Source organism: Physella acuta, unplaced genomic scaffold, assembly GCF_028476545.2.
Source record: "Physella acuta isolate Inbredline_101_S28 unplaced genomic scaffold, ASM2847654v3 ptg000855l, whole genome shotgun sequence".
Classification (NCBI taxonomy): domain Eukaryota; kingdom Metazoa; phylum Mollusca; class Gastropoda; family Physidae; genus Physella; species Physella acuta.
The window spans coordinates 51,364-77,564 of NW_026732372.1; the positions used below are offsets into that span (position 1 = coordinate 51,364).

The following is a 26,201-nucleotide window of genomic DNA, read 5'->3' on the forward strand; positions in this document are numbered from 1 at the left end:
TAAATAGATCTATATTGTGATGAAATAATTTGTTTCATGTAGGCCCTTATTATGGCTAGATCTACCTCTCAGCGTCCAGTAGAAAATAAAAGATCTGTTTTAAACCAACCCATTGTCAACACCTCATAAATTTACTGACTCTTCACACATTCGATCTACCATTTCAGGCATGATTTCACACTAGAAAAAAAAAGTCGATGCATATTTAATTTTTATTTAAACAAACTTTTGGGAAAAATTCGTTTTAGCCACTAGATCTAGCACTTTTCGGTTACAAACCCAGATCTGGACTCCCGACAAAACGGCTCCCGACTTTAATCTGGCGACAAAATAGCTCCCATCATTGCGGTTCCTGTAGAGCTTTCTCATGAATATAAAATATACCAATAGAGGGGAAATATCTATTTCATACGGAGAGGACAAAATATTTTAGATGTTCTTGTCGGTTTCTAATAATAGTATTTTGTCCTTTCGGTGTTTGTCCTACCATTAGATATCCAACCAATGGCGTACTAGCAATAACAAACACACGAAGTTCGAATTTACTGAAACTCGCTGTTGTGTACAGTGTACAGTAAGTTACACATGAAATACCCTTACTTAAACTTAAAGTACAGTACGACATTTGTCATTTAAAATCATGCTAGATCTAATTATATAATTGCTTATAATGCATGATATTAAATCATAGATTGGTTTAAAGCAAATTATTTGATTGTAATTGTATGGACCATGGATCTAGCTCAACAGTCAACACTAGTCAACAGTCACCAAGCTCCAATCTCACAGCCAGTGACACATTCACGGTCTAGATATAAAATTAAATATAAATATTGATCTAGAATGGTTATCTAATATCTAGGCCTACAGATTAGTGCAGATCTACTAACAATTTGGAATTTTAGCCGCCCCCTCCCCTCATTCACTTTGTCAACCTCTCAAAACTCATTTCTAATTTACTAGAATTTAACTAGATTTATTTCAGTTATATTTCTATTACATTTTATAATGCAGGCCTACGTTATTACTGATATAGCCTACACATTTAATAATTTTGGTTGCCCATTATTGGCCAAATTGACCAGGTCGAATTTTATCATAGGGGACCTAATTAATATTATTTTGAAGGGACTGCTCGAAAAATCTCACCTCCCCCACCCCCCCCCCCAATCATTATCTGGCTTGGAAAAGTTGCAAAACTCAATGACTTAAGTAAATAGCTGCGCAGTAGGATCAATTACTCTTTTAGCTTTATTCTTCTGAGAAAAATATCTGTACTGTGTGGTCGAGCCGTTGCGCTTCATGCGGGTTTTCAGGGGGTTTAGCTTTTATAGTAAAGCTAGTAAAGAGTTCTAGTCTATAGGCCCAAGTTAAGTATAAAATATTTTTTAAAGTTCTATTTTAATAGCATGAAGCCTATTTAAATCTACTATTTAAGTATTTATCGTGTTAATCCCTGTCCCATTATACAAAACATAGGCCTAAACAGCGAACATGTAGATGAACAGAAAAACCAGGTAATTGTAGAGCGAGCACATGCAGATACTTTTCCGGCTAGAATCGGCCTTATTCTTTTCTTTATCAGTAGGATGTATATCTATAATTAATAGGCCTAATAACAACAGATTAAGAAGAAAGTGAGAAGTTTTTTTTTCTATTAAAATCTACAGAAATTGTATAAATAAATGTCTATGCATTCACACAGACTCAAACATCCAAGCTTAACTTACACACACATTGCCATGATTCTGATTTCTAACTGCTGGATTACCTCTAACTGCTGGATTACCGGTGTGAAATTTTCACCATGCACAATTTTCTGCATGAATTTTCTTGTGTGCTTAAATTTTTCTTTGCACACTTTTTGTGTGTACAATTGTTTAGTTGCGCTTTTTTCTGTTTGAGCATTGCACATCTTTCTGGCCACCTTTAGTAACAGCTGCACATTTCAAAACAAAGTGAAATACCTTGATAATGATTAAATTTAGGCCTATTGGTAGGTCTATACTAAATTTGCTATAAATATCATCTATATATATAATATAATTCTCTTCTGGGAGACGTTAGAAAACAAGGTGCAAGCGCACCTTGCAGTCCCCTCTCTTCCTCTCTATCACTACCACTCCCCCCCCCCCCCCCCCCCCACGGTCTGGTGAGCTGTGGTTCACTCTAAATGTTTACAATCATAGAGCCGGGTTTAGTGACAGCTATTAGGGGCAGATAATTTAGTTTGAAACGATTTTAAACTTAGAGGAGGTAACTAAGAGGAGGCTGCTTTCACGGGGGGGGGGGGTATAGGGTTGGGGGAAAGGGGGGGGGTAGTGTTTTAAACCAAATATTTTCAGTGGCAGCATTGGTACTGTCGAATTCACAAATTATGAATTACTGAAAAGTAGAAAATAAAACAATTAAATAGCGGCATATGATACGCAGCGGGTCGGCTCGTTTAAATTAAACTGATTGCCCTGTTAGTGAGCATAAATTAAAAGTACCATGTAAACTTCTGAATTTAGAATTATATTTTTTCCTACGCAGGTTTCAGGAATGGATTCCTTAAAAGTAGCTGTACGTGTTCGTCCACTACTTTCAGGGTGAGTATTTTGAAAAAGGCTTATAGGCCTATATTATAGATTTACATATTTCCTTGAAAATGAGCAGTAAGAAATTTTTATTTTTATTAAAAGGGTTTTTGGAAACAGACTAGATTGTTTTGAGGTTATTAGCCATTACATATGCCCCTCCCACCTTTATAGCTTTCAAGTAGCCTACTACCCATTAGATCCAGCCCCTTGTTAGCTGACCATTTACTACATTAACTTCAAAGTACAATGTTATACTTTTAGTAGTCAAGGGGAGAAAAAAAAAGCAGGCTGTTGGTAGTAGTAATTAAATATTTTCTGTTTAGAATTAGCTGTTCAGATTTCAATTTAAACTTTGTTAGTGTTTAAATAGTGTAATCAAGTCATAATGTAAATAGGCTTCCCCATTTATCTTTATAGCCCTTCTCTATTTTTTTTTAATAGGGAGAAGTCTTTAGGTTTAAAAGGACGATGGATTTGCACCAATTCATCAATTACTTTAGATCAGTCAAATACTTGTTATGTATTTGGTAAGTAATTAACAATTAACTTTTAATAAAACATACCAGTAACAAATTATATTTCATATTTATTCATCTCATTGGCAACATTTTAAATGAATATAGATCGAGTCTTTGATGAGCAAATATCAAGTTCCACAGTATATAATGAACTGGCATTAGACATTGTGAAGCAGGCAATGGAAGGTTTTAATGGTATGTAAAAAGACATTCACTAGTTGGCTACATACAAATAGTTGTAATGATTAAAAATGCTCTTTACAGACATAGAAATAGCATTATATATGTTTATTAAGACATATGTGAGATTTCTTGTATGTCACATTTGATAATTGTTCATTCTCTCTTTTTAGGTACCATATTTACCTATGGTCAGTCTGGCAGTGGAAAGACCTATACTCTCGATGCATTGAGAACATTTGCCATCAAAACTATTTATGAATACATTGAAAATGTATGTATACCGTTAACAAGCTGCATGTTATATTCTTGCTTATTTTCCTGTTGCTTATGAGAAAATTTTAAAAACTTACAATTGTGTAGTATTTGTTTGAATGTAGACTTTGATAAACCTGTTTTGAAACCATAATTAATTCTCATTTCAGTGTCCCACAAGGGAGTTTTTGCTGAGAGTGTCTTATGTTGAGCTTTATAATGAAAGATTTTATGACTTGCTCGCTGACAATGCAATCTTACTATTAAGAGAAGACCTTGTAAGTTTGTAACATGTTTTTATGTATGATAATATATTTGTAATTTTATAATATTTTTATTGTATTATTTTTTATGCAGATAAATAGTGATTCTTTGTCATATTTACAGGATAGAAATGTTTTCCTAGAAGGCTTAAAAGAAGAAATTATCACATCACAAAGTCATGTTGCTCAAGTGCTGGCTAAAGGCAATGGTAAGTCTAAAAAATATATTGTAAATAGTGCATTTTAGTTTAAATCACTTTATTTTTTTTCTGGATTTCTTTATCGATTTTACATTTCTTTTGTTTATTTTTGCTATAGAAAGACGACATATTGCTGAAACAAAGCTGAATGATTCATCTTCAAGATCACATTGTATTTTTAGAATTGTGAGCTGCTCTTAATAAAAAAATTTTGGAAATCAGTAACTGTATTAGCAGACTTAGAGTATACATTAAATTTTATATAAAGCAAAATCTTAGTAAGCATTTATTTTTAAATTTATAGTTAAATTGTACCAAGTATAAATGTACTTGCCCTGGGGTAAATTAAATACTATTTGTTTTCATTTTGTCACAAAAAAGTAGTAATTTTAATGTTTAGTAAAATAAACTTAATGTCTAGCCATAACTATCTTTTCCTCTTAGGTAATAGAAAGCAGAGAAAGAGAAGATGCAGAAAACTCCTCAGTTTATGTGTCTCACCTGGTAATTCATGTTTTTAGTTGACAGCTAGCTACACAATTACTTTATCACTTCAGCAATCCTGTGATATGCTGATTTAATTATTAATAAAGCTTATGTATTGTGTAGTGAATTGTTAGAATTAGTTACTAATGAAGCCACTTGTCCCAATGTTTCAGAACCTTGTGGATCTTGCTGGAAGTGAAAAGGCTGGAGAGAATAGTGGAGATAGGTTCAGAGAAGGATGTGGTATCAATAAATCCCTCTCAACTTTAGCATTGGTCATCCGCAAGTTGAGTGAAGAAGACAGGTAAAAAAATTACAGTTGTAGCTCATACTGGTCTATTAAACTAATATAATAATTGTTAATTTATTAAACCAATTTTGCAAGAAAAATTTAATGTTAGATCATAAAAATATATTTTTTTTTATTTGCTTGAACCAATTTTATTTTTCTCTCTTTGTCTTTCAGTGCATTTATTAACTACAGAGATAGTAAATTGACCCGTATTCTACAAAATGCTCTAGGTGGTAACTCAAAGACAGCCATTTTGTGTACAGTATCTCCTACTAGCGTTGAGGAGACTCACTCTACACTCAGAGTAAGTTTGTACTACAATGTTTTATTTCGTTGTCTTATTAAACATTTAAATCATTATGTAAGTGGATATATGTTGCAAACATACATATACACACTTGAAACTTATATTTCACAGTAAATGTGTATAATTATGTGATGTTCTTTATTGTAATTGTATTATAGTTTGGATTAAATGCTAAAAAAGTCAAGAACAAGCCTGAACAAAATGAAGTACTTACAGACCGAGCTCTATTGAAAAAATCCCAGCAGGAAATAGAAAAACTGAAGGCTGTAATAAAGAAAGTAAGTCTTTAAAAAAAAATTCTAATTTATTAGAGTTTGATTTTCGCAATTTATAAAAATATGCTAAATAAATATGTTTTAAATAATTATTTTTATTCATTACTGGTAATATGTTCTTATTCTCCTTTAGTTAGAGTCTGGCTTTTCTGCACAAACTGATGATGAGTTAAAAGAGCAGAAAATGAAACAGCAGCAGTTGACTGAACAGCTGCGCAGTATTCTCTGTGTTTCGTCTAAAGTAAACATTGAAAAGAAAGAAAGGGTAAAAAGATTTTTTACTTGTCTTTGTGAAGAATTCCTCACAGATATACCTTTCTACATTTTTTGAAATCCTAATTTAAATTTTTATTATTGCAAACATTTTATTTTATCACAATATTTAACTACTTTTTTAAAGTAATTATAATGGTTTTTATCCATTAGAATCGAAGACAGACAGTATGTGTTCCCCAGATGTCTAGATTTACTGCTATGAAAGGTAGGGACTTTCCATTTTAATTTTTATGTCCATGAATTGCCAGTATTTTGTTCTATTCCTCTTTAGGATAATGCATAATTTGTAATATTTTGTTTTAATTTTCTGAATGACATTAATTTTATAAAACAAGTATTTCAACAGTTTAAAATGTCTAGACCTGCTTACTGTTTTCTTTATGATTACATTTCCTACTTGCAGGAAGTTAATTCTTAATTACCTTCTACAGTGCCTTATTTAATTTTTGTTTTCATTCTACTTCCAGATTTATCAACAGTAAACATTCCATTTTCACCAGCAATAAGGAAAAAGGTGTCCTTTGATACCAAGCCAAATGAAAACATTGTTGCACCTACAGCTCCAGGTGCAGAAGATCAGTCCATTAATCACTCATTAAGCTCCCCTTGCAGATCACATGAGTGTAAATGCAGGGATCTGTCATTTACAGACTTTGAACAAGCTTTCGTTGAAGAAGCTCTTGTCCAGGTTTGTATCTTGTTTGATTTTCCAGTTGCTTTGTAAAGCACAACTTGTAATATGAAATACAATCATTATGTGTTCAGAGGTAGTAAACGTTTTGCTAACTTAACTGAATAACCCTTTTTTTTGTTTAACCTTTTAATTCAATTATTGCTTTAATATAACAAATAGTGTTAAAGACAATTGTTTACACTGCATTTATTTTTGACAGAAATTCAAGACTCAGATAAATATTTTGATCAAAGAAAATAAGCAGCTCAAAGTTAGGATTCAGCAAATGCATGGAGGCTTAGATGTAAGTAAATGTTCTTGTTCCATGTCCACTTTTGGTTAGCTTTCACATATACACATTTTTATTTTTAGTTTATTGTCAACATGGGACCTTAATTCAAGTTCTCCACTGTCTCCTGCCACTCTTTTTTTTTTAGATTTTTCCAGCTCTGTCCTATGCCCTCAGTCTCATCCAGCATGCTGGGTTATGCATTTATATTTTATCATAATTACTAACATACAAATTATTAATTTTCAGCCCAATGAAAGCTCAGTCTACAACATGAGTCTTGGACCAGATTTTCATGTAACAAATTTTTCCATTGACGAACATTACAGTGAGGGCATAGAGGGCGCTAGGCCAAATCTTGTATCCAATGAGAGCTTTGTGCAGTACGAGCTGGAGTTGACTGATGAAAGTGCCCAAGCCAAATTCAATGGGAAAAATGTTGACAACAGTTTTTCAAAACGACACAGGTATTCAAGGGCTTTCAAAGGGGATGATAGTGTTTTTGAAAGTAGTTTTTTAAAGCCAAAACGATCCAGGATTAGCGATTTAATTGAGGAGGATGAATCCGAGGACGTGTCAGACAAGAATAAATATGATACACCTGAATCTAACACAACTGATGTATCAATAAATGAGGAGGTAGACTGTCACAAAGATGAATTAGACAAGCTGGCTCTAGACTATGAAAGAAGTGAACTAGAAAGGGAAAGAATTGTACTAGAAAAAGAGAAAGAAAATATTGAGAAGTTAAGACGTGAAATAGCAGAGCAAATGGCAAATATGGAAGATAAAATTGAAATGCTGAATAATATTGAAAAAGAGAAAAAGTTTCTTGAAGAAGAGCGGAAGTTCCTTCAAGAATCCTACAAGCAGCTGGAAGATGAAAAAGAAAATTTCAAGATCGAAAATGAAGAGAATATCACGCTGGCTTTCAAGTCAACAAAACTGGAGGCAGAGAGGAATCAGTTGTATGAGCTGCTTGATGAACTGAAGAAGGAAAGAGATGCACTGAGAGAGGAAAAAGAACATGAGTCTAAGAACTATGAAGCTGCTCTGTGTAACAATGAACAGCATAATAATGAAACAGCTGTTTTAGCTGACGAGAAGGGGAGTATAGACATGAAATATGAAGCAGAACTAACACAGCTGAACAATGTACTAGAACAACTAAGGAGGGAAAATAAAATTTTACTGGAGGAAAAGGCTAGTGATGCATTAAAGTATGAAACAGAGCTTAACAAGTTGAAGAGCATTGTTGAAGAAGACAGATCATGTGCTTCCTCTGAAGAAAAAGCTGAAATTCTAAAATATGAATCAGAAATAATGCAGTTGCGCAGTGTAATTGACATGTTAAGGAAAGAAAAGGAAACATTAGCCGAGGAAAAAGATGAACTTAAACAGTATGAGGTGGAGAATAAGTATCTCCTTGAATGTTTAAATGATTTAAAGAAAGAGAAAAATGATTTAGAGGTCCAAATAGCAGAACAAAAAACACTTAACGTTCCTGATGACATGCATCAACTTTCAATAGATGGAGATACTTCACAGTGTTTGAGTCACAGTATAATCCATTCAAATAAAGAACATGTAGACAATGAGAACAGGTTGCAAGAAATGTTGCGTCTGTTGCAAGATGAGAATGAGCAAATTATTGAGGAGCTAACAAAGTACAAACAATCTTATGAAAACTTTTTGAAACAGAAAGTTGTCACACCGGAGGAATTTTCCACAGGCCAGGAACTTGTTACTGACTCTGATGAAAGGCAAGCTGAGCTTGTTAAGAAAGCAGAAATGTCAGAAACAGAAAAGTTACAGACTGAAAAGTTGCGTCTGTTGGAAGATGAGAATAAGCGTATTGCTGAGGAGTTGACACACTACAAAGTATCTTACGAAAACTTGTTGCAACAGAAAACTACCACATCAGAGCAGCTGTCCGCAGGTCAAGAGCAAGAACTTGATGTTGACTTGGATAAGAAGAGACTGGAACTTGTCAGAGAAGCAGAAAGGTTAGAAGAAGAAAAATTACAGATTGAAAAACTCAGGGAAGAACTGGCAGAGCAGGAGCTAAAGATTGAGAGTAAAATTGAACTTTACTGTGATTTGGAAAGTGAGAAGGAAACTCTTGAGGAGGAGAGGAAATCATTGAAAGAGATGCAGGAAGAGTTATCTAGGGGCAAAGACAGTTTAGATGATGAAAAGTACACAGAGTATGAATCAGAGCAAAATCATTTACTTAATCTGATTGATGAGTTAAAGAAAGAAAAAAATAACCTTTTACAGGAAAATGATAATTTAGTAGCAAAATATGAAGCAGAGTTAAAAATAGTGCAAAGAAATGCAGAGGAGAACAATAGTCAAATCTTGAACGATGAACAAGCTTGTGAAGATTTAAAATTAGAAATAACACAACTGCGCAGTCAGCTTGAAGGGGCAACTAAAGAAAAGGATAGTTTATCAGGAAAAAAAGCTGGTGAACTTGAAAAGTTTGAAGAGGAGAAGAGACACCTGCTAGAATGTTTAAACAATTTAAAGAAAGAGAAGGATGCCTTACAGGAGCAGATTTCAGAATTTGACTCTGGTAATGCCACAGATATTGCTCAGCAACTTCCAACAGATGAAAGTAATTCTATGATAAATAAAAATGATTTTGATAGTAAATTAATTAATTTAAAATCTTCCTTAGAACAAGAACATGCAGATAATGTGAACATGTTGCAAGAAAAATTACGTCTGTTGGAAGATAAAAATGAGGAAATCGCAAAGGAGCTAACACAGTACAAAGAATCTTATGAAGTCTTGTTAAAACAGAAAGCTTCCACACAAGAGGATCTGTCTGTAGATCAAGACGAAGAACTTGTAATTGACTCAGATGAAAGGCAAGTGGAGCTTGCGAAACAAGCAGAACTGTTAGAAAAAGAAAAGTTACAGACTGAAAAGTTGCGTCTTTTGGAAGATGAGAATAAGCATATTGCTGAGGAGTTGACACAGTACAAAGAATCTTACGAAAACTTGTTGCAACAGAAAGCTGCCACGCTAGGGGATCTGTCTGCAAATCAAGACCAAGAACTTGATTTTGACTTGGATAAGAAGAGACTAGAACTGGTCAGAGAAGCAGAAAGGTTAGAAGAAGAAAAATTACAGATTGAAAAACTCAGGGAAGAACTGGCAGAGCAGGAAAAAAATATTGAGAGTAAAATTGAACTTTACTGTGATTTAGAAAGTGAGAAGGAAACTCTTGAGGAGGAGAGGAAATCATTGAAAGAGATGCAGGAAGAGTTATCTAGGGGCAAAGACAGTTTAGATGATGAAAAGTACACAAAGTATGAATCAGAGCAAAATCATTTACTTAATCTGATTGATGAGTTAAAGAAGGAAAAAGATGTCTTAATACAGGAAAAAGAAACTATTGTTAATAAATATAAAACAGAAATTGAAAACACATTTAGTGTTATTGAAAGGCTAAAGAATGAAATGTATCTTCTAGAAACTGGGAAAGCTAGTGAGATTTCAAAGTACGAGACTGAAATAGCACACCTGAATAATATTTGTGAAGAACTGAAATTAGAAAAAAATATTTTAGCAGAAGAAAATGCTATCAAAATTGATAAATCTGAAAGAGAACTAATTGAGCTGCAAGATCTTGTTGACAAGTTAAAAGCAGAAAGTTGTTTTACTAGTGAAGAAAAGGCAAGCATGGTTATAAAATGTGAAACTGAAATTGCCAATTTGCAAAATATCATTGATGATCTTAACAGAGAAAAGAAATCTTTACAAGAGGATAAAGCTAGAGAAAGTGCTGAATATGAAAAACAAATTGAACACTTACATAATTGTATAGATGAGCTAAAAATAGAAAGGGATACCTTGGTTAAGAATAATGAAAGTACAGTATCAAACTACAAAACAGAATTAATTCAGTTGCAAGCTTTTCTTGAAGAGTTAAAGCAGGATCGTGATGATTTGGCTAATGAAAAGGCTGGTCTTTTTGTCAAGCATGAAATGGATGTAAAACAGTTTGAGAGTTGTCTAGAAGAGATAAAGAAAGACAGAGATGACAAGGACAATGAAATAATGAGATACAAACAGCAAATAGATCAGTTGTCTTCCCTTTTAAAAGACAAAGAGAGTGAAATATGTGTTTCAGCTACAGAGGTAACAAAATATGAGGCTGAATTAAAACAATTGCGTAATTATTTTGATGCTTTAGTTGAAGAAAAAGATCAACAACTTTTAAAAAATAAAACTGAAGTAAATGATTTGCAAAAAATGGTAGAAGAGCTAAAGAGAACAAGGGATATATCGACTGAGGAAATGGTTGAAGAAATCTCAAAATATAAAACAGAACTTGCCCAGTTACATGATCTGCACAGTCAGCTGAAGAACGAAAGGGACGCTACTCTGGAACAAATGAAACAAATGGAAGAACAGCAGAGAGAGTTCAACCAAGCGGAGTACCTTGAATGTATACAGGAGTGGCAGGCAGAGTGTGAAGCCAGAAGTACTGAGCTGGAAGAAGCCATGAAGGAGATAGAAAACTGTAAGAAAACGATCACTTGGGGAAAACAAATTCTGGCCACTCGAGATCAGGAGAAACAAGAAGCTGCTAAAAAGTGTGAGGTAAATAACATTTCTATTCAGATATTAACCATTAAAGGAAGAACATGTTCATTTTTATTTTTTTTAAAAACATGAGCAGGCCTATACACTTCATTAAAATTGTCAATTCATGTTCTATAGTACGATAAAAGTAAATGAATTCATGTTCTAAAATGAAGTTAGACTGGATTGTAGAAAATATAATGGTGTGAACTAAACCAACCTGTTAACCACTCATTTATTAGTTTTTTTTAAAAGGGTATTTTAAGTATAGTTAGTATACAGCATCAATTGTTACCAAATAAAATGATAAATCAGAGTAAAAAGAATGTGATTTGAATAATAATTTAATTTTCTTTATTAAAAAAACCATGAAATATACTAGTTCACACCAACTGTTTCCAAGTTTAAAAAATGGCAAGGGGAGGGATAAAATTAATAATTTAATTTTAAGTATTTTTAAATCTAAGAAAAACCTTTTTTTTTCTTCAGGAAATTGAACAGCAAGTTGAAAGCCTGAAAGCTGAGTTACATACAAAATCTGGTAAGTTTGTTTTGTAAGAACACTTTTGTTTTGTTATGAACCAGAAGGTCACATGTACACTTCATTTGAAATAATGTATTACTTGTTAAACATGAGCCAAATCTAATACATTCTAAAAAAGTCAATGCTATGATTAATTAATGTATTTTTAAAATCTTTTAGAGGAATGTTCACGACTCCAGGGAAAAGTCAACACCCATTTTTCAAATCTTAGAGAGATTGAAACTCTCAAAAAAGAAGTTAAAGAACTGTATGTACATTTTATATCTTTGATTTAGAAATATTTCTTTATCATACTTTTTAAAGGTATTTTGTTCTTAACATTTATATATATGTTTCATTTGTATATTGTTATCAAATTTTTTCAATACCAGGCAGCTTTAATTTCAGTAACTTAATCATTCTCTGTCACTGATTATCATTTTAGAAACAGAGCTCTTCAAGGAAGTAAAGAATATTATGAAGGCGTAATCAATAATCTTAAAATGAAGCTGAGAAATAATGCTGATTCATCTTGTAAGTAATATAGTTTCTTTGATTCATTTTATTCACTCGTAACAATATATGTTGTTACTGATACTATTTTGACAATACATGAATGGCAATAGATATAAGTGTTCCAATCTTCAGTTTTTAAGTTTTAGTTGTCTTTAAAAAAAGTATATAAGTAAGCCATCATCAATAGTTTTTAAAAAAATCCTTTGTGTTACACATTACAATCTACAATTGTAGCAATTTAATGTTTTTCTATTAGTTGCTGAACAGCGTGTCCCAAGTCAGCCTGTTCCCTCTATTGATCACCTCAGAAAGATAATTGAGTTTGAAAATGCCAGCAAGTTTTTAGAGTTATCTGATCTTAGGAAAAAGACAGCAGAGCAGGAGGTTAGTCCCAGCACCTTTAACCTTTAACGGTTGTTTTTTAGATTCTGGTATTTACAACTGTCTTTTTTACTCATTATTTCAGACTAAGTACAGGAACTTACAGACTGAGTTTACTTGCTTAAAATCTGAGTGTGAGAAACTGAAAGAAATGCAGGAGAATGAATGCATGAGGAACGAGGCACTGTTTTCTATGCTGAATCAGAAATCTTCACAGTTACACAAGTCAGAAGAAGAGCTTTCAAAATTCAAACAATCTGCACCACTCAAGGATAAAACAGTAGGAGTATAAAGTTTTTAATTTAATCATGTGTGGTGGTTTTTTGTGACATTAATATTTGGGTGGAGAATAAAAAAGGTGCAACATCATGTATGCAGGGGCTATTTAAAATTCCAACAATTAAATAGTTTATAAAATATAAAAACCTATATTCTTTTAATATTGACCGATTTTGACCTGTTGATTCTTATTTAGCTGTGTGTTTTTCAGAATGAAAATACATTTGACAACGAATCAACATCCATGTTAAAAAATTCCCTCAAGGAGTCTGAGAATGTCAATAGGGAGTTGCGGCAAAAAATAGAGAGAAGAGATATGAAGTGGAATACACTATACCCCAAATATAAATCTTTACTGGAGAAGAACTGTACACATGAAAAGAAGATAATTCATTTGACTGAAGAAATAGCAGAGTTAAAAGTAAGAAATTGGTCTGTAGCAATAGTATTTAGTCGAACTAACAAAAAGGAAACAACTATAAAATGTATGCTTAAAACATTTTAAACTTAATAAAAATACAATAATGTCTACAAAGATATAATGGAATAATAATAAAAATACAGTAATGTCTACAAGGTGATAATGGAAAGTGTGAAATTAGCTTGGATAATAAAAATTAATTTGATTTTTAAAAATTATGTTCCTAATAGGATTTTGGGTTTGTTTTCAGTAATATAATTACAGTTTTTATCTTGCAATTTATCTTCAAATATATGATCAATAGTTTTTAACTAAACAATTCAAATTTTTTAGAAACATGAAAGCTATTTATATAGTATTAAGTAAAATTGTTTGGAATCTCTAAATTTGGGAAATTTTATATTTTAAAGGAAACTTTACAGAAGATCAAGAGAGCTGCTGGTCAAGAACAAGTTGTAGAAAAAGTTGAACCACAAGCAGAACAAGCAGCAAACAGGAGAGACTCTAGTCGATCATCACAACAGGCAGAAGTCAACCAGATGCAGCCAGCCAGTGCCAGTAAAAGGCAACACTCAGCCAGAAGTGATCAAGAAAACTCACATATTACCAAGCATCTTTCTGGCGGGGTGGTTGAAAATTTTATTGTTATATCTCATGAGAGACAGATAAAGGAGCAACAAAAAGAAATCAATAGACTGAAGGTATGTTTCTAGTAGACTCATCATGTTTTGATATGTTGTCTTATCTACAAGTTATTTATGAGAGAGGGTGAAAAAAGCATTGTTGATGCTAAGGTATGTAGAGGCATCATGTTTTTCATTAGTTATCTTGTTTGGAAATGATTTATGAGGAATGTGTTAGATTTCAGGGTGTTAGATTTGAACAACTATTACAAAAGGGAAACAAAATCTGTTTGATATTTAGATGTCTGTTTGCAAGTACTTAGCTATACTAATTACATTCACAGTATTAAAATTTAATGAGTTAACTTTTTAATCTTTTGAACCTTTTTTTACAGGAAAAATTGAAAACCTTTGAGCAGTCAAAACATCAATCGTCTGAAAACTCATCTAACACACTTGAGTTTAAACTAAATTGAACAATCTGTACTGTTACCATTTTATAACTTAGGTTGAATTATATTCACTGTGAGCTGGTTTTAGACTAGAATATGCTGAATTATTTTTTTTTTTAACTTCAAAGATTTTGAACAGTTGATTATTTTTCTATCACATGTATTTGTTAAGCAAAAATAGGAGCTAGCATTTTGATTGAATATTTTTTCCCCAAAGTGTTATAATGCTCTACAATCAATAAATTGTATGAGTACAGGGTTTGTAAAATAATACTTTCACAAAATATTGTCTACTTTCCAACAACTTTTACTTCTGTGCCTTTACTGAATATCTGTACCTATCCACTTATTTATATCATGTTTATATTGTATTGTTTTTACTTTGTGTACATTAAAATGCATGCATGATTGCTTTGTCCGATTCACTACAATAAAAGTTTGTATATAATTTTATATAGAGTATTGTAATTTGTTTTATCGTATACATTATTAAACAATATACTGCAGGACAGTTGTAAAATACCTAGTTGTCAAGTACCTAGGATTTTCCTGTCAAGTCCACCAACCTCTGGTGAGGGAAAAAGTAAAGATGACTGGGGGAAAACGGGTGTACTCTACTTTATCTGTCCCAAATGTAACTTTTTTTTCAAGTTCTGGTATAATAAATTTGTACTACTGAGGCCGGGAGTTATTCCTTAATTGTGTTGTAATACATCGAAAACAAATGTCAAAATACCAAAAATATAATTATTGTTTATTAACTTATGTATATAATTGTATAAATACATTAAAAAACAATGGCAAATGTTTTGATTAAACACTTACCCTCTCATAACATGAACAAAAAAATTATTTGCAAAATAACATGAAAAATTAAAGCAAAGGACAAAATATAAGATTGACAAGATCTTAAGATGAATGCTGTAAATAACACTTGATAACAATCTATCATTGCAAGTATGTATCCAATACACAAGATAAGTTCATAACTATTTCATACAGTTTAAATATTATCAGTATTAGCATGATTTATTAACATAAATTGCACTTTTATAGCTTCTAGGACAGTCTACAAAACAGAATAAAAAACAAAGCTCTGTCTCTAGGAGTCAATAAAACACTTCAACTGTCTGAGAATCATTTAACATGGCTTGTTAGTAGTTAAGTAAATAATTGTTGTCTTTTTCTGTTATCTTTTTAAGAGAGACAAATGTTAACTCTTCATGACCATTTGTGATTTTCCATGTTGTCCATAGAGGCACCAATGATAAAGTTTACGGACTGAATCCACATTATCAGCTGAAAGTTTTAAAGAAATAGATAGCCACATATAATTATGATAAAAAAATAACGCTCAAATATGATTCATTGCTATTTAAAGAATTAGAATAAAAGAATTGATAATCTTAATCTTTTCTGTTTAAAATAAAACATAATTCCTTAATCTCATTGAGAGGAAAATAAATTTAAAAATTAAACTTACGGTCAATATTGAGTTTCTCTAATAATTCATGGGTCTCCTTTTTCCTGCTCATAACTTGTAGCAAGTTGGTTGATTCCACTCGAGGAAGTTTAATATTAGGATAAATATAAATTTTATTGTTGAATGTTGCATACACAAAGCATGGAGCATTGGAACCTTCTTGTAAGGAAAAATAGCCTGGAAATATAAAATGGTGGATGTGATCTTCTACTGGCTAAGCTTCAAATCTGTGATACGAGCAAAAAGTTTATAAAATGTGTATACTGGATATTAGTACAATTGCTGGAACTGTACAAAAACGAAAAAATCTTTCTGAAGCAGTAACACTTGTTAGAGTTATTAACTTATGTTCCAAACAAACAATGTAATTGTTATATGGTGGTGAATTTGTTTTAAAATAATGGGGGTGTTGATCTGTACAAAAATGGAGCAGGGAAGAGATTTCCTATTTTTTTTCACAATCCCTTACCATAACAAACAAATGTAAATATTAAACTGTATTTAAAAATAAAACAAGATAAAACGTATACAAAGTATCATAGACAATGCAGGATAATGAAATTTTAAAAATGTAATAAAACATATTTTACCAGCACAGAATGCAGCAACACTGTCAGGGAACTGATAGCGAACAATCTCTTTGCTGTGGTTGGCAATGTATGTCTGGCCACTCCATGAGCAGCATACAACTTCTTCTTGCCCATTGCCCTAACCCACAGACAAATAGAACTCTATAACCTATTGTTATTTCAAACAACAGTAACACAACCATGCTACAATTACCCCATTTCAGGTTATAACTGAGGCTAGGTGAGTATATTTTAATTCAAATATGTGCAACATTATTTTTTACCCTCTGTGAACACCACAAATCCCAACATTATTAATGTGAACTTACTTAAAATGGAAGGGACGGAGTGGTCTAGCGGTAGAGAGCTGGACAGCTAACCCATAAGTCTCAAGTTCAAATACAGGTTCAAGTCAGTTGACCGTCCCTGAGTCCACCAAACTCTGAAGGGTACTTATTCACGTTAGGGAAAGTAAAGGTGGCTAGATATAGTGCTGACCACACTATCTCTTTATAGGCAGATGTCACAGAAACAAGTGAACTCTACTTCACTTGCCCTATAGACCGTCAGGTTTGAAAAGGGAACTTTACTTTTTTACTTAACTTAAAATGGAATTTATTTTTAGGTCTCATTTTATGACAACAAACCAACTGCTCTAACACTGAAAATTATGTTGGGCTAATGTGCACTAGTAATCCCATAATGATATCTATAAATGGCTACTTGTATATAGGTTGTCAAGTTAATTATTTACCGTAACATCTAGTTTTGCTAATGCAAACAAGTAGTGATCAACTTGTAAAGACCAAAGAATGGAATCATTCTCTACCAAAATAAGTGAACCTAAAAAACAGAAAAATATTTACAACAATCACATTCCAATTAGGAAATCTGTAGGCCCCTATTTAATAGTTAAATAGTCCTAAATTTTATTTAACTACAGTTAATATTTTCAGTTGAATAAACAATAAATGAACCACATCATATTAATTCACAAGCCAGTACAACAAATATTTCAATACAATTATTTAAAAAGTGATTAAAAAAGAAAAACATATTTTAGTTTAAACCTAAAACAATGGTTGTGCTTGCCAATACCAAGATTTACACTTTTACATTTAACTGATACTTTTGTTTTCATGTTTGTGGTACATCTATAAAGCATTTATCTAAAACCAACTTAAATAATACAGCTTGGTGTGTAAAGAGTTAACCAGTAATTTATTAATCTTAATCATCAAATTCAGAATGAACTCTTCACATCCTCACCATCAAGAGTAGCAAGAGCATAGTAGGTAGATCCAAGCTGTGACTCAGCATCACTTGTTGAATGGGCTGACCTTTCCCTGTTGATACCACCTACAATCACAGTACTTGTGTCTTTATTTCTGGTCTGCTTGTGAGCCAAAGGATGGTATATGAAACTGGTGTTGAACATCTCCTCACTGAAATACATTCTCATCTTTATTTGAAACTTTGGGGAGGTAACTATAAGGAGGCTACTTTCACATGGGGGGGAGGGGGGATGGGAGGGTAGAGAGGGTGGGGGGGGGATATCGTCCTTAACAAGCTACTGATAGTGTTTAAAAGCAAGTATTTACAGTTGCAGCATTGTTAGTGTCGAATTCACAAATTATGAATTACTGAAAAGTAGAAAATAAAACAACTAAGTAGCGGCATATGGTACGCCGCGAGTCGGCTAGTTGAAGATTTATTTTCTTAAGTTACTGCCAGGGTCAAAGTGCTAGAATTAATCTCACAGCTGAGGTATGGGCAAAATTATTACTTCTGTAGGGCCTACCAACAATCAGGATTTTTACAGTAATTAAACTAAAAATCTAATAGCAAAGCTAGTTTTTAGTTTTAGCCAGATTATAAAAATTATTTGACTGAATTGTATAGAAGTTTATTACTTACTCACAATAGGTATCATGGTTGAGCTGCAAGCTTAATTTGTTCCCAGAATATTCTAAAGACTCCAAGGGACTGTTGCTGCCAATAGTTGTAGGGGATCCTGGGATCTGTTTATCATCCTTTTGTTCTGGTGAATTTTCTGATTTTAAACTTTTATTACCAGCATCCTGCTTATTCCCTTGTTTAGGAGTTTTTGAGTCAAGCTTATTGAGAAATAAACTGGAGTATTTGTCTGAAGACTGATGGTTTGAGCATTTGTTTGAAGACAAATCAGCTGACTGGTTGTACAGAGTGTCAGATTTGCTCATATGAGCGTCAGGATTGTGACCACAGTTTGCGCCGGACGAGTCTGATTTGACTGTTGTGATGAAGCTGCCGCTCCTCTCAGGCATGTGGTCCTGCTTGTTGCAGGCCATCCTGTCCAGGCAGCTGTCAGATTTGATGTGTCTGAATGGCGTCTTCAGCTGCAGGGAAACCAGTGCTGCCCCTGGCTGGGACACCATTACTTCAGGCTGGTGTTCCTTGTTGTAGTTTATAGTGATGCTCCCAATCTTCATTTATAAAAAAAGGCATAAAGAATGAACTAGTAAGAAAATTTTTCCCCCAGACTAAATATAAAATGTAAACAAGTAACTTATTATTACAATTAGTGAAAAATTAATGCCCAGAAATTGATCTAATTAGCAAAAAATAAAGAAAAAAAATCATAACTCATTCAGAAAACAAATCATCATTCAAAATGGCAATAGTGAATGTCATTTTGAAAAGATTTATATGTAAAATTTAAGTTGCAAAATAAAGTATGACAAAATACATCTAAGAAATGTTTAGTGTCAATCCGTGATCATATTAAAGTCATATATTTAAAACTGTGTTAGTATTTAAAGTCATGTTAATCAAATAAAAAGAATGAGTCTAGGTAAAACTAACAAATGCAAAAAAAAAGAGTAAAAAACCATGTTTGAAGTGTATTAGTTTAATAGAAATGTAAACAAATAAACCTGTCCTGCCAGCTGCCATCTTTGTATCAGAACAAACTGGCCACTGTCTGATTCGTGTGTCTCTTGCCATCTGAATGCACGCACTACTCTGTCAGAGTACCCAATAACCATCTCAACACATCCATCAGAATCTGAAAAATTAAATGGGAAACAAAATTTTTAAAACCCTGAATTTGCAAGATTTTATGAAAAAAAAATGCAATTGTTGTGAGATCAATTTTATAGCTGAAAGATTAGCAAGCAATATATTTTATACATATATGAAAAGGTACCTAAGTTTCATTACCAATATCAGCTAGGCACATCACTTTTGCATTAGCGGGAAGCTCTTGTGTGAAGAAAGGTTTGCTCATACGCCCTTCTCCTTCTTCCTCTGTGTTAGTCATACTCTGTAAAATATTAATAAAAATTATACTAAAATATTTTAAGCGTCAAGGAAAAATAGTTTCTAGTCACAATTTAACGTAATTAGTTTTAGAAACCTGTATTGATTCAATTGCGAATAAAAGATTTTTGGTCCAGTTATGATAGGGTATAAATAATGGGGTGGGTTGGGTCAGTGTATAGACAGAGATTAGAGTTGGACAAAAATTATATTTTTTTCTGGAAAAAAAATTTAACACTTCAAAGAACACAGCTGCTAACATGCTTGATTCTCACAAACCTGAGCAGAATTTTTGGACTTGATATCATATATGCAACACCAGCCTTCAGCGGTCATACAAACAAGACTATTCTGCACAAGTTTAAAAAAAAAACATCATTATAATGTAGATCATAAATAAAAGCAAACTATTTGAACTAAACTAATTAATTAGAGGCAATTAAAATGAAAGCTTCACCTTTTTTGGTAAATGAACTTCACCTACGGCTAAGCAGGTCAGCTGTAAAAGTTGAGAAGTTAAAAACAAAATTAAATTAGTTAAAGATTTATGAATGATGTAGGTTAATTTGAAATGTAGGTTAACTGTGGGAAAAAAAGTTTAAATAAAAAAAAACTAACCATGCCACATATTGTAGTTTTCTTCCAAGGTGTGGGTGAATCACCCTTAAAGATTGCAATATCACCTTCAATATTTCCGACCACAAGTTCATTCGACTGTAAGATTTAAAAAAAACCAATAATCTCTTAATATATTTAACACAGATTAAAAAAAAATTGAATGCAAAATTTTAATTGTTTATGAATAATCAATTAAAAGTTAAGAAGAGGGAACGGTTTAAAAACTATTTTGCTAAAATCAGTAGAAGTAAGTTTTTCATTTAGACATTTTAGACATTGGTAAAGTAGCCATAAACTCAAGTTTAAAAAATAGAAATAATACATATAATTTAAAGTCTGCTAAAATACTATAGTAACAATCCCTCATTATAATATAAACTGCTGGATTATTTATAAAAGTGCACTTAATAGTAGCCACTTACCATATCATTATCAACATCTGCTAGTACCATGGCTTGAGTCATAATGTTACCAGGAAACTCAAATTCAATTCTTTCAACAAAAGAAACTGTCCTCATAATTGAGTTGGTAAGATCGTTAGCCATTTTCTTAACATTTATCAACTCTTTTTAAACAGTAGAAGTTTTAATTCATAAACAGGTTATTCCCGTCCCTGAAAAAAAGTAAAAATACAATTTATAAACTAATATAAACAAAACAAAAGTAAAATATGAAACCAAATGTATTTATTTTGTCATATTTATTATTTATGTCTACTTTAAAATATGGGTCTACAGATAACTTTATAAAAAAAAAACTACTAGTCTAATACTACTTTTAAATAAGCATACTTAAACAAGCCTGCTTGATTATTGATGCAAATTAACATTAAAGAACAACCCCTGAATTTATCTTTAGAGTAAAATAGTTGGCCCTAATCTTTAGAATTTAGAATTTTAAAAATTTAAGTTTAGCAAATGGGCCTAAGATTTATTTAGCCTAATAATATAAATAATAATTATAAATATATATAGGCCTGGGCCCCTGCCCTAGGTTTTTATAAAATGTTCAAGTTTGTTTTGTTTCCCTTGTTCTTTTTAAATAGAAAAAAAATTATTCCTCTTCTTTCTAGATCTAGATCTAGTCTAGATAGATCTATTCTGGTCTAATAAAGTTAAAAAAATTTTGGTTTCAAGATTGAATGAATTTCAATGGAATCCCTAACAACTTGTCTCATATGGTTTCGAGTTTTGGGACAAAATAGTAAAAAAACATATTCTCTAAAATTAATTTCTAGAACAATAAAATAAGTAGATTCAAGATTCTAGATCTATTCTAAATCTAGATCTACTTTAAATTTAAATTTTTAATCTAACCTACTGACTTAGTTTGTAAGTTAGTAGATTCTAAAAAAAGATCTAGTCTAGATCTAGACAATCTAGAGAATTCTAGACTAGATTAATCTAGATATAAGTACTAGATCTAACTAGATTCTAGATCTACTCTAGTAAACTCTAGATCTAGTTACTAGAGTAGAATCATAATCAGGTAATCTATCGTTTTAGGTACATAAAATCGCCTGCGGCTAGTAATGTACAAATGAGGACAAATATTATAGATAAATGAATAATAAACATAAATCAATGGCTAAATATATATCAATATAGGCAAGAAATTAACTTTAAACAGCAGTGTTTGCTAGCAGGATTTGCTATATAAAAGCGACCATCTGAAAGTTAGAGTGGCTTCCCCTGAATCTTGCGTTATAAGTTTACAGTAAAAAAAACAACAAGATGGCTGCTATAGTAAATGAGCATGGTTGCATCTGTTGGTAACATCGCTAGTCTTCATTTATTACTGAAAAGTTTTAATTCAATTGTTTAAAAACAGGTAGGGCCTGCATAAATGAAATGAAACAAGGGAAGATTTTTGTATTTTTCAAAACATAAATCCTCCTCAAAATGTTAAATAATTATTAAAATTTAAGGAGTCACCTGTTTTTCACATTACTAGTCGCGGGCGATTTTATGTACCTAAAACGATAGATTACCCATAATCATTCCATAACTATAACAAAACTAAGTAAGACTTTTTTTACTTTTTAAAGTTTAAAAAAAAAAATAGTTTTTAAATGGAGGCGAGCGAGTTGACGAGATTCCTTCCATAATGTTGTTGACATGGAATAAAAACGTGCTTTTTAGATTTAGACCGTAAAAAAAAATAAAAAATAAAAACTTAAGCCTAAAATTAATTTAGAAATTTTATATTTTTAGAATAAATGCTATAAAAGTTGCAAATCCAGAGAACTTGAAAATAATTTTTTGAGTTTAAGGCTACATTTCTATTTATTTTCATCAAGCCTAAGTTATAACCGGATAGGCTGCCATAGATTTTATTGTACACATTGTAAGCTAAAAATAGAAAACTAGGTAATGGGGTTTTTAATTTGCATTGTCATTTAAAAACTTGATCTGCAAAGTTTTGTAAACAAATAGTTATCGATCACTAAGTTACTGTACAGCCAATCAATATTTGTCTTACGAAAGTGAAACATCCGGTTATAACTTAGGCTTGATGAAAATAAATAGAAATGTAGCCTTAAACTCAACAAATTATTTTCAAGTTCTCTGGATTTGCAACTTTTATAGCATTTATTCTAAGAATATAAAATTTCTAAATTAATTTTAGGCTTAAGTTTTTTTTTTTTTTTTTTTTTTTACGGTCTAAATCTAAAAAAACACGTTTTTATTCCATGACAACAACATTATGGAAGGAATCTCGTCAACTCGCTCGCCTCCATTACACATGAAAACCAAATTGTTTTTGCTTTTTTTTTTAATTTTTATTTAGTTACCGAAATATTATAAACATCGGTAATCTATCGTTTTGGGTACGTAAAATCGCCCGCGGCTAATAATGTATGAAAACGTTACCTCATTGTCAAGGCTGTAATAGAAGTAGATCTATATTGTGATATGTTTGTGTCAAATATTATAGATAAATGAATAATAAACCTAAATCAATTGCTAAATATATCAATATAGGCCCGAAATTAACTTTAAACAGCAGTGTCTGCAAGCAAGATTTGCTATATAAACAGCAGCCATTTGTAAAATAGAGTGACTTCCGCCTAAATCTTGCGCTATAAGTCTATAAAAATAAAACTTTAACAAGATGGCTGCTATAGTAAATGAGCATGGTTGCATCTGTTGGAAACATCGCTGGTGTTCATTTATTACTGAAAAGTTTTAATTCAACTGTTTAGAAACAGGTATATAAATGAAACAAGGAAACATTTTTGTATTTTTCAAAACATAAATCCTCCTCAAAATGTGAAATAATTATTAAAATGTAAGGAGTCACCTGTTTTTCACATTACTAGTCGCGGGCGATTTTACGTACCTAAAACGATAGATTACCTAAACATCAAATACATCCAATCTTTAGTAAAGTCCGAAAAAAACCAGACAGACAGGATTTTATAACCATATTAATTGTAAATACGCTGTGCATGATTTTTAAATGAATGTTATACACCTCTCAAATACCTTTGACAGCCGGTAATCTATCGTTTTGGGTACGTAAAATCGCCCGCGGCTATTAATGTACGAAAACGTTGCCTCATTGTCAAGGCTGTAATAGAAGTATATTGTGATATGTTTGTGTCAAATATTATAGATAAATGAATAATAAACCTAAATCAATGGCTAAATATATCAATATAGGCCCGAAATGAACTTTAAACAGCAGTGTCTGCAAGCAAGATTTGCTATATAAACAGCAGCCATTTGTAAAATAGAGTGACTTCCGCCTGAATCTTGCGCTATAAGTCTATAAAAATAAAACTTTAACAAAATGGCTGCTATAGTAAATGAGCATGGTTGCATCTGTTGTAAACATCGCTGGTGTTCATTTATTACTGAAAAGTTTTAATTCAATTGTTTAGAAACAGGTACATAAATGAAACAAGGAAACATTTTTGTATTTTTCAAAACATAAATCCTCCTCAAAATGTGAAATAATTATTAAAATGTAAGGAGTCACCTGTTTTTCACATTACTAGTCGCGGGCGATTTTACGTACCTAAAACGATAGATTACCTGACAGCCTTTGCCATTTGAGACTTTTCTCGCTGGTGTCCATTAAAGTTTAAAGTTTAAAGACAAGACTAGATCTAGATCTAGATCTAGATAGATCTATCATCTGAAAATAAACCTAGAATCTGCATGAAGTTTGGAATAAGTTAATAATGTAAATCTAGACCTAGATAATTGACCAGCTAATTTTTTAAATTTAGCATTAAAATAGCTAGATCTAGATTAGATGTAAGAATCAACCCACAGTCTGGTAAGCTGTTATTATTCTACTCCATGTTTGTTGAGAGTGGTTGGACTTTTTCAAGGGAGACAATACTCCACTCCCCCCCCCCCTGTTTAGGTATGTGTTATTAATATTAAATTATCAAATTAAATAGTGATTAGGCCTAGCTACATTTTTAACAAAACTTACTTAGATGGCAAACAGTGAAGTATAATTTATGGTAGATATAATATTATAATAAATAGTATATTTATAAATTTCAAAATTTTCTTGCAAATGGGAAACAACACAATTAAATAGGAAAAAATCAACATAGCTTGGTTATATCCCTTTTTATTACTTTTTAAGGATGAGGCACTCAAATTTATTGAAATAAATTGTAGCGGTGTTGATAGGGTACTGCTTTTATGTGACGATGGAGTTGATAATAAAAAAAGTGTGACCTTATTATCATGGGCAGATTTTTAGTAACGTTAATGAGATATTTATAGATCTAAGTATTATACATCTGATTTTTTTTAAAATTCTTCCAATATTTGAATTAAAATATACTCACCTAGACTCAGTTATAACCTGAAATGGGGTAATTGTAGCATGGTTGTGTTGCTGTTGTTTGAAATAACAATAGGTTATACTGAGTTCTATTTGTCTGTGGGTTAGGGTAATGGGCAAGAAGAAGTTGTATGCTGCTCATGGAGTGGCTAGGCATACATTGCCAAACACAGCAAAGAGATTGTTCTCTACCAGTTTCCTGACAGTGTTGCTGCATTCTGTGCTGGTAAAAGTTTTTTTTTTTTTAATTACTTTCATTTTTAAAATTTCACTAATACTTTGTATACCTTTTATCTTGTTTTATTTTAAAAACAGTTTAATATTTACATTTGTTTGTTATGGTAAAGGATTGTGAAAAAAAAAAAGGGAATCTTCCCCCCCCCCCCCCCCCCCCCCGCCCTCCATTTTTGTATAGATCAAATTCAAAATAGATCAAATTGTTGTATAGAACAAATTGCCCACCATATAACAATTATGTAGTTTATTACTGTAAAACTCCTGATAGTTGGTAGGATATATTTGCAAGTATCTTTCCCCTTACCTCAGCTTCGACATTAATCCTATTCCTAGCACTCTGACCCTAGCAGTAATATACAACAAGTGTTACTGCTCCAGAAAAATTGTATCCTGTATGTACAGTTCCAGCAATTGAACTGATATCTAGTATATAGATTTGAAGTTTAGCCAGTAGAATATCACATCCACCATTTTATATTTCCAGGCTATTTTTCCTTACAAGAAGGCTCCAATGCTCCATGCTTTGTGTATGCAAAATTCAACAATTTTTTCAAACTTTCAGCTGATAATGTGGATTCAGTCCGTAAACTTTATCATTGGACAACATAGAAAATCATAAATGGTCAAGAAGAGTTAACATGTGTCTCTCTTAAAAAGAAAACAGAAAAAGCCAACAATTATTTAATTAACTACTAACAAGCCATGTTAAATGATTTTCAGACAGTTGAAGTGTTTTATTGACTCCTAGAGACAGTTTTGTTTTTTATTCTGTTTTCTAGACAGTCCTAGAAG

At 31.9% G+C, this 26,201-nt stretch overlaps 2 protein-coding genes across 3 annotated transcripts; one reads left to right on the forward strand and one right to left on the reverse strand.

Annotated features, from left to right (window-relative positions):
- Positions 1-506: 506 nt before the first annotated feature.
- LOC131952133 (centromere-associated protein E) lies at positions 507-15,041 on the forward strand. Its single transcript, XM_059314657.1, has 25 exons — positions 507-574; positions 2,536-2,591; positions 3,024-3,109; positions 3,206-3,295; positions 3,454-3,554; positions 3,706-3,813; positions 3,923-4,007; positions 4,117-4,184; positions 4,443-4,502; positions 4,658-4,788; positions 4,951-5,080; positions 5,242-5,361; positions 5,492-5,623; positions 5,785-5,839; positions 6,102-6,322; positions 6,528-6,611; positions 6,846-11,213; positions 11,685-11,736; positions 11,899-11,986; positions 12,164-12,252; positions 12,491-12,618; positions 12,701-12,895; positions 13,106-13,315; positions 13,726-14,016; positions 14,334-15,041. Exons 2-25 carry the CDS (start codon positions 2,545-2,547, stop codon positions 14,412-14,414), a joined length of 7,020 nt encoding a protein of 2,339 aa, XP_059170640.1. The 5' UTR covers positions 507-574; positions 2,536-2,544; the 3' UTR covers positions 14,415-15,041.
- Positions 15,042-15,152: 111 nt separating this feature from the next.
- On the reverse strand, positions 15,153-24,693 carry LOC131952135 (KICSTOR complex protein ITFG2). Of its 2 annotated transcripts, none has more exons than XM_059314659.1 (13): positions 24,642-24,693; positions 20,783-20,973; positions 20,361-20,456; positions 20,200-20,241; positions 20,022-20,093; positions 19,644-19,746; positions 19,358-19,488; positions 18,360-18,907; positions 17,712-17,887; positions 17,197-17,285; positions 16,464-16,581; positions 15,874-16,050; positions 15,153-15,689 (listed from the first exon to the last, which is right to left on the reverse strand). In XM_059314659.1, exons 2-13 carry the CDS (start codon positions 20,903-20,905, stop codon positions 15,604-15,606), a joined length of 1,761 nt encoding a protein of 586 aa, XP_059170642.1. In that variant the 5' UTR covers positions 20,906-20,973; positions 24,642-24,693; the 3' UTR covers positions 15,153-15,603. The 2 variants fall into 2 exon arrangements, with proteins under 2 accessions (XP_059170642.1, XP_059170643.1); XM_059314660.1 differs by lacking the exon at positions 24,642-24,693 and adding an exon at positions 21,677-21,701.
- Between the last annotated feature and the right edge of the window lie 1,508 nt (positions 24,694-26,201).